This window comes from Bipolaris sorokiniana (assembly GCF_000338995.1).
Source record: "Bipolaris sorokiniana ND90Pr unplaced genomic scaffold COCSAscaffold_5, whole genome shotgun sequence".
NCBI lineage: Eukaryota > Fungi > Ascomycota > Dothideomycetes > Pleosporales > Pleosporaceae > Bipolaris > Bipolaris sorokiniana.
In genome coordinates this window covers 1,506,569-1,515,387 of record NW_006911899.1, presented here as the reverse complement: position 1 = coordinate 1,515,387, position 8,819 = coordinate 1,506,569, and the positions used below count along the sequence as shown (strand labels likewise).

The 8,819-nt window shown below is 41.0% G+C and overlaps 3 protein-coding genes across 3 annotated transcripts; 1 reads left to right on the top strand and 2 right to left on the bottom strand.

The window, feature by feature from the left end:
• Window positions 1-597: 597 nt before the first annotated feature.
• Window positions 598-1,882, bottom strand: COCSADRAFT_170295 (uncharacterized protein; the record flags this gene model as incomplete). The annotated part of the gene is made up of 5 exons (XM_007700684.1): window positions 598-626; window positions 1,020-1,059; window positions 1,122-1,395; window positions 1,441-1,541; window positions 1,634-1,882. 5 exons carry the CDS (start codon window positions 1,880-1,882, stop codon window positions 598-600), a joined length of 693 nt encoding a protein of 230 aa, XP_007698874.1.
• Window positions 1,883-3,363: 1,481 nt separating this feature from the next.
• COCSADRAFT_86187 (uncharacterized protein) lies at window positions 3,364-4,824 on the bottom strand (the record flags this gene model as incomplete). The annotated part of the gene is made up of 3 exons (XM_007700683.1): window positions 3,364-3,431; window positions 3,996-4,597; window positions 4,688-4,824. Coding segments are annotated over 3 exons (807 nt in total), but the record flags the coding sequence as incomplete, so codon positions are not given.
• A 2,479-nt stretch (window positions 4,825-7,303) lies between these two features.
• On the top strand, window positions 7,304-8,092 carry COCSADRAFT_355216 (uncharacterized protein; the record flags this gene model as incomplete). The annotated part of the gene is made up of 1 exon (XM_007700682.1): window positions 7,304-8,092. The coding sequence occupies exon 1, from the start codon at window positions 7,334-7,336 to the stop codon at window positions 8,090-8,092; it is 759 nt and encodes a 252-aa protein (XP_007698872.1). The 5' UTR covers window positions 7,304-7,333.
• Between the last annotated feature and the right edge of the window lie 727 nt (window positions 8,093-8,819).

The window sequence follows — 8,819 nt, the reverse complement described above, 5'->3', positions numbered from 1 at the left end:
GAATAGGTTTCGGGCTGGCTGGGATATTTCTGGTGAGAAGTTGGCTTGCCGTTTGTTTGGTGGTAGTATTGGCAGCTCAAATAAGCTAGCTTGGCTGGCTGGTTGGGTGGGCGTGGCTGGTGGGGACTCTACGTCCATTTCTCTGTCGATTTGAGCCTCTAGACCTAGGCTTTCCTGTCTATTTTCTTGAGTATTAACTCGTATAGTGTCGCTTTCTGGCGGCATTCTTAGTAAGCTTCTTACTAAGCTCTTTCTTAGTAAGCAGCTAGGTGGTCTGTGTCTTTTTGTTTTCGTGAGTGAAACGTGTTCGAATTAGCTACTTTACCAGCTTCTAGCTCTGTAGCGCGTAGGCTGCACGACTTGGCACTAGTTTTAATCGATTTCTTAGGATGGATTTGTATATATTTGACTAAAATTACACCTATTCTAGAAAACTCGAAGTTGGTGTCGGCAGTAAACAGGTTTAGAAGATATATAGCAAGGCTATATTCTAATCGAACAGTGGCTACAAAGCAGGACTGACGTTATTTATATTAAACTAGCTGCCCTCATTATGACTATATATACTATAAAGTAGAATAGAAAACTCACTTAGCCTTACCCCTCTGGGACGGGCTTAGAAAGCGCTTCGACTTGGCTAAACGGCTTAGCTCATTGCAAGGCCACAGCTACAGTTGCCCCTCACCATTACGTGGAATTGTCAAGTAATAATACTAACTACCGAGACGAATAGGGTAAGTACTACTAAAACTCTATCCTTGAACAATTACAAGTTCTTGCCGCATAGCCACACAGTAATCATCCCGAACATTCAGCGCAGAATATACAATAATGCCACTAACTAGCGTATCTCTAACTAAATAGATGTACGAATTAACGCATAGCCTCTAATCAGCGTTTTCCCTCGCAACCCTTCTTGTTCTACTATTGCACTGTTTAAACATTGCTTTCGTCTCCTAATCTAAAGGCGAATAAGTGGCGCAGTCTTCTTATCCAATCGCCTATTAGCAGAATTCGGCGCCATATTCGATTAACATAGTATGGAAGATAACATAATAGCTGTGTAAAAGTACATGCCTAGTAAAGGTTAGATAACGAGATAAGGTTTGACCAAGACTCACCATTAAAATGCCCTGTCGTAGTTTAGTGGAAGTGCTTTTCTTAGTAATTGCGAAACTAAAGGTGATGATTGCGCCGCAAAGCTGGCTAGATGCCGCAGCGGCATTCGTAAAGACGAAGGTATGCAACAATCGCATATATTCTTCGTCTCTATGGTCAGATCCTGAGTTCTTGTGGATCTCTAATTGCTCGTATGAGAGTCCTAATGAGAAAAGCGATACAGTACCAAAACGAGTTAGCAGTGCTGACTCATAAGCAGGAGATGCTGCTTTGCCTCTACTTGGAATTAGACAACCTCGGATACAAATTCAGTTCACCTACGTAACAGCGGAAGCAATGTCTAGTATAGCTAGAATTGCTACCAAATGTACCGCCCATATATTCCAGGGACGAAAGATGAAGATCTGAAGCATTCGGGCGAGCTGAAGTTCCTATTAGTCGGAGACTAGCTATCGAGGTGGGCAGATCACCTTACATTATTGATAGTAAGAAGTTGGAGATTATACATAATGACTGCGTCAAGCCAGGTGTATATCTCTATTGGATAGGGTTCGGTCGCGATTGCAATAAGCCCAGTGATCGCTAGGCCTACTAAACTGGTACTGATAAAGATTCCTATAATCCTCTCCCAACGGTAATCGTACTCGGAAACCTGTGTTTCCGCCCTGAATAGATTTCTGATATCAAGGTAAGTGAGCGTACTGCTTAGTATGGGTCCAATAACAAAACAAATCGCAAGGCTGAACGATACAAAGGATGCCATGGTGACAAGAGTTCGTGCAGTACTGAATATGGGGGGCTCACACATTTTGTACCTGCTCTACGTCGTAAACCGGTTCCGTATAGTGGAGCCGGGGAAGAGTTACATAACAAGAGCACGTGCAGACAGCTGCAGGTATAGCCATGGAAAAACCCATAAACTTGCAGTATTCGGCCATGCCAGCCACGGAGATAGGGCCTTGAAGTAGTCGTATAGGTGCAGGTGCCCACATCGTCAGAAGTATAATGTCGTACATACAGCTGCACAAGCTCCATCAAGGCCCCCAGTAGATGCTATCATGTGCCTTCTAGTCAAAGTTCGTAACATTAGGGAAGTTGACAAATTCCTAAGAGTTAGGCTATATTGAATATTTTCTAGGTAGTATAGCGTTTCTAAAGTATAGCGTTTCTAGAAGCCCTCTGCTTCTAGGAAGTTAATAAATTCATAAAAGTTAGACTACAGTAGAGAATATGGAGAGTTTCTAGAGTTTCCAGGAGCAGAGCGTTTCTAGAAAGTAAATAAATACTTAAAGGTTGGGCTATATTGGATAGTATAGTGTTTATAGAAGTAAGGTGTTTCTAGAAGCAGAACGTTTCTAGGAAGTAAAATAATAATTAAAAGTTAGGCTAGAACTATTAGATAGTATACGATTTCTAAGAGCAGGGCATTTCTAGAAATAGAATGTTTCTAGAAGCATAGCGTTTCTAGGAGCAGAGCGTTTCTAGGAGCAGGGTGTTTCTAGGAGCACGGCGTTTCCAGAAGCGCAGCGTTTCTAGAAACACTCTGCTCCTAGAAACGCTTTGCTCCTAACAATGCTCAGCTTCCAGGAACACCCTGCTACTGGAAACGCCGTGCTGCTGCAAATGCCCTGCGATATGGACTTGTCAATAAATTTAGCCTTAGCCTTTTGTTCAGTTTAAGATTCAAACAAGGTGTCAATAAGCCAAATTAGCTCGCCTCTTTGATGTTTCAGCTTGAGACTTAGTTAGAGACCTAATCTGCTCGGTGCTATACAGACCAATTAACCAACTAGACTAAGGTCCGTCCCTACGTGCCGAAAAACCCTATGTGCCGAAAACGACCAATTGGATCACAAGGATCATAGACTTCCCTCTAAACATCGCGATCCGATTGGTCGTTTTCGGCACATAGGGTTTTTCGGCACGCAGGGACGGACATTAGTTACTTGTCCTTATCACTCTGATCTTATAGAAGCATGTGCATATAGATATCGTCTATATTAATTAGGTTTGCTGCTTCAATGCCAAAGTTGGCTCCAAGAGGCCGCTAGCTTGCTAAATATGCACTCACACTCGTAGCATACAACAGGTATAGGCAGGATATCAATAGCCATCTAGGCAAGGCTAGAGTGGCGATTGAGCAGGCTTATCTAGTAATTAATAGAATCAACGAGAGCGTAACCATCCTTATCGGCCTTTCTTTCACGCGTCTTCGACATTTCCTACTCATCTTTATCGCCATCATTAGCAGACTTTGGAGGGTCTAACAGGCAACATAGCAACAATAGAGACAGCAATAATTATTACTACAGCTCCAGCAAGTGGCCCTTTATAACTCCTGTAGTTAGTATTTTTCTATCTACCTGCGCTTAGTATCTAGATTAAATTTATCGAAATTCATTCCGTCTGTTCTATAAAATACGATAAAACTCATTATGCACTTCTACACGTAGCCACTCTTTACAAAGATCAACGTCCTTAATCTCGTTCTCTTGCCTATAAGAGCTAACAAGGTTCAAAGATGCTGATGTTGGCCATAAAGGCGGCGAAACTCCTTGGATTATCGAGCAAGCGAAAGGGTCAAGTTCCCGGCTCAGCTGACTTCCTCTAGGATATGTATTAGTCATATATGTAAGTAGAGCTGGGAAACTTCGTTCAGGAAAGTTGTGGTCATTGCTAGATGTGTTAGATAAAATACATCTATGACTCATGGAAATCATACATTTTAGCCTCTAGATCGGGGCTGCACGTTAATAGAATGCCGAGGCCAAAGTGTGATGCTATTATAGACCACCTTCTGCCGATCGCCTTGTGTTTTCGAAAGCTTTCGCGCAGCTGATATTCCGTTCGTACAAGGACATCCCCAGAAGCCTTACCAAGCCCTTCGATAAATTTATCGGTAGCAACAGTGGCTACATCCTGACCACGGGAAAGAGGTCTGTATTTCTCTAGATTATTCTGTATATTGATGCAAAGTTCTTCGAAATCGTGATAAAGTAAGATTCTTAAGAATCTGAATTTAAGACGATCTATATCCGAGCGACGCCTGAAGGTTTCAGCGTGGTAATACCGTTTAAACAAGCTTTGAATTCTTGAATCTTCGCCAGCTACATCCTTTGGGACGGGACGATAGCCTAGATCTGTCTGACTCCACCTGCGGCAAAACAATCTCAAGAACTTCCCTACATCTTCCTGAAGAAAGTGATCGCCAAGCCAAATAATGTTTGCTATGTGGTTCTGAACTTCAGGGTGAAGATGATCTAGTCGTTGCATGCGTTGAGCGTAAAGAGACTTCGGAGATCCCTCCCGCCATATAGGCTCATACTCTGGTATTGGGCTAGGGGTGGACGCAGGTGGTGATGGCGATATCGAAGCAGAACTTATGTAGGAAGGTAAAAGGGCCGGACTTGGAGCGCATTTAGAAGCCCCTGCTTGGTTATCGGAGTTATGGGCTACGGAAACGTTGTCCTCCTGATTTCTGTCTGTTTCGACCGGAGAGCGGCCAGTGGGAAGGAAATTGGTGGACATTTGGGTATCAAAAATAGCTGGATGCGATGAGTGCTCAGACTGCGCAGCTCGTATAGAGAAACTCGAGCGGTTATCAAAAGACAGCCTGTGTGGTAGAAGCTTTGGCCAAACATGTTCTAGATATTCAGGTTCCGCCCTTGCGAGGAGGCATAGAAAAGCTTTCGCTGTCGAGATAAGCTACTAAGAGTTAGCAGAATCTTTGATGGGCTGCTCATCATGCCTCTTCTTCTCCCATTCCAGCCTGAATCTGATCTAGAAGCGGCTCATCAGCAGCAGACTCCTGCCTCTTGTTAGAGAGGGTATTGCTACTAGCATCAAACGTACGAGATATATGGCGCGCATAATGTTTTAATATAAAAATTCTCTAATTCTTGGTATAAACATAAGATGATAGGATAAGCATCATGATATAGCATAGCACCAGGAACATGCAGGGGCTTTCACGGTCCAATGTGCTATCAAAAAACGAAAATTTATTCGCACCCAGGAGCATGTAACTTACCTCTATATATCGCAGAAATCCTGATGGGCCGGAATGAACCGCTGAAAGCGCAGGGTCATCAAATATTCCGGCACGGTACTATGTTTGATTGGCTTACTCCAGCTAACCGGGTTTTCCGCCATATAGAAAAGGATATTAGGGGCTTTTGCGGTCCAATGTACTATCAAAAAAACTAAAAGTTGCTAGCACCTTATCGTGCTTGGCAGGTAGATGTGGCAATTCTCAACCCAAAATGCAGTTCCTAATTGTTATTAATTCGAGTCTTTACACGAGTCTGTTACGCACTATCGTCTCCTATTTCTTGATTTTTAAGTTGTAAGCAAGTAGTAAGGTAACTAGTAAATTTACTAGAATATTCATACGTGCTAGAAGTGAGCGAGCAGAAACAACGCTATATATGTTCTGAAGAGACAGGTAGTAAATTGCAGGCTGGAAGGGAGAAAAGTTGTTGTGGAATTAAGTTGATTCTTGTTAGAAAATTTCCATATTTTTTAGTGCTACCACATGTCTTCCCACCTTGCTAGTTCGATATAGCGTCATTCAATCATATACATACTAGATATAATAGTTTAGATATCTCTGAGCTTCTGCAAAGGGACTTAGATTAGTGCTACGACCTACTCGCTTGCTACTCTTAGTACTCAGACTGGAAGTACATTTTAAGCTATATCTAGCATCCCTTCCTATATGGCGGAAAATCTCGTGAGCCGGAACTAGCTAATCAAACATAGGATCGAGTTAAAATATCTGCTGATCCGGCCCTTTTATCCGTTTATTCCGGCCCACCGGAGTTTCCGCTACACACGGAGGGATATTAGTGAGCTTAATTCTTACACAAGTCACCTCTTGATTTCATACCCATATATAAGGGTAGGTTAAAGTAATCGGAGAACTCTGTGAAATTCGCGAAAACTTACTACTACAGTTTCAAGGATTCCTAAATAGCCCGTGCCGCCCTAGTTAAAAGTGTCTAAATATGCCTATAACCTGGACACCCGAGAAGACTTTGCAAGATTTCATCAAAGACAATAGCCATTCTCGCCAGATAGAGCAGGAGAGGTATCAAGGCAGAGTGTTCAATGACAAAGGTCATGTCATAAAACGGATTACCAGAAACAATCATCATGATATACATGAAATTGAAGGAAGCTTAGAAGTACAACGGCAGCTACTGTTGAAACTGGCAGAGCGAGAAAATGCAAGGATAGAAAACCCTAAAAGTGAGAGAGCATCTTCCGTCGAAAGTCTGGAGAGCTTAAAAGCAGACACAGTTCAAGCAATACAAAAGACATGGAACCAAAGTAGTGGATCTCAAAATAAAGGGGGGTTATTATATACTTCATAGTATCATTAGCTAAAGTGTATCATAGCTTTACTAGTTATGTTATTATATATAAACTATAGATTAGGTGCTGAAGTGCAGGGTTCCGCTGTTATTAGATTTAGGTTTTACTAATACGTATATAACATTAAATATGACACGGATAATATATATCTTTACTGCATGAGTGTTATGCCGTTCCTAGCTGAATTGTATTGATTGGGAACTATGTTTTGCAATGACTTAAAGATGTCTTCTTAGAGCATGAAAGCTAAAGAGCCTATATACATAGCTATTGTGAAGATGATATGGAACACTAGTGTCTCTCGATTACCTACCAAACTTGAGGTACTAGAGAAAGGAACACTAGGCTCGGTCGGCTTAGAGAGATTTTGGGTCGAATCCGTTCCGTTGTTCCATATGGGTAAAGGCAAACGGAGGGACGGGCTGGTTGGGAATAGAAAACCTTGCGAGCCTATCGCACAAGTTTTAGTAAGTAACATTGTAGAAGTCGTAGTTGCTATGCTAACGCAGCCCCCACTAGTGACGTTGTTTGTGACATTACTCTCTCGCCAGTGGGATGACGCCCTAGAAAAACCTAGAAGTACTAGAAAGTAGAAGGATATCATCGCTGAAGTTGTAAGCTTTTCCTGCGAAATTGGGGCTACTCTTTTAATAGTCGTCGTAAAGCTAGACTTACAAAGTAGATGGTCATTAAAGTTGATGCAAGTGTTCTTTTTTAGGACAAGTAGAAAAGTGTCGACTACTTATTTTCTATATATACTTGGCATAACTACAAATACCGCTATATGCATACATCATACAGACAACAGCAGAACTACCATCTTTTTATAAGCACTGATATGGATTCAATCGTCTCTAAAGTGCGCGTTGAGCTCGTTGAGCTTGCTGAAACTTATGCAGCTAACAAGCACGAAAATGTTACGATTCGTCTAATTTCTGGCTTCCAGCGAGCCTTGTTTGCTATTCTCCACGAAAGTATTCGAATTAAGGACTTTGAACAGTCTAAGGAGCTTAGAGACGAGATGATCGAGCTGTTCGAGGATGAATATCCAACAGAACCTGCGTGGCCATACCTCAACCGATTAGAGAAGCAGGATAGATGTTTTGCTAAGCTAGGTTGTATATTCAAGCACGGAGCAGCGCTCTATAAGTCTCCTTTTTGTCAGGAGCACTTTGTCTGCGAGAATCACAAGTCAAGTCCTTGCATTGCAAAACACGGAAATGTAGCAGGTCAGAAACATCAGGTCAAGTATGATATAAAAGATGTGGGAAATATAGCTCTAGATGTCGAAAACGCGAGCACTAAGCAATTTATTGGAGGAGAGATAAGCAAAGAAATTCCTAGGAATAGGAAGTCAGACCAAACGAATGCATATAGACGGCTTCTAGGTACTAGAGACCTAGAGCAAGAGAAACTACCCAAGTCTTTAGAGGTAGAAGCTATAGGCATGTCAAAGCCCTTTGAATATTCTTGGTATTCTTGGAAAGATAACTTTGAATACCATACAGATAGTTCATCTAGCGATCAAAGTGAATCAGAGGATGATGTTATCAAAGGAGAAGAGCAGAATTGGCAAAATGCAGACATCGGGAGATAAATATTGTAACATAGCCAAGAAGTAGAATTAACTAGTTAAACATTAATAAAAACTTCTACTATCTTCACGTTCTAGCAAGTTAGAGCTATATTAGCATTCAACTATCGCGCTTTATAGGGCGTGAGGAAGATCATATGTAGATTCTATTAGTTGTTATTAGTCGTTTAATCAACATATCTAGAGGTTGTTGGGTAATACATGGTCAACTGTTTAGTAGTATTTATCACTAAGTTAGTTAATTAATTTCACTTTCTGATATCTAGTTAATCAATCTGTAATAATAACGCTCCATAGTAACTACTTGGAGGGGTTTAAACTATTCTACAGTGGGGTGACAAAAAAAAAACGTAGTAAAAAAAGTAATTATTTTTAAAACATAATTACTCAGCAGCTATAGTGGCTATAGATATAAAGTTAGTGCGTTTTAAAGCTAAGATCTTCTAGTCTTTTACATAGGTGTCACGTGACATTCTACTGCAGCTTTAGGTAGATCTATAATAACTTAAATACTTGGAAAAATTCTAAAAGATTTTGAACTTTTAGAACTCTATAGTAGATAGAGCTATATAGCTAATAGTTATATATATAGTAGTAGTAGATATATAGATCACGTGATAATGGTCTTAGCTACTCTAGCTTATATATATAATAGATTCTTAATACATCTAGTACTTAGCCTATACTTACATAAGCGGTATATTAGTCAGCAACCAGTCAGAATATCATA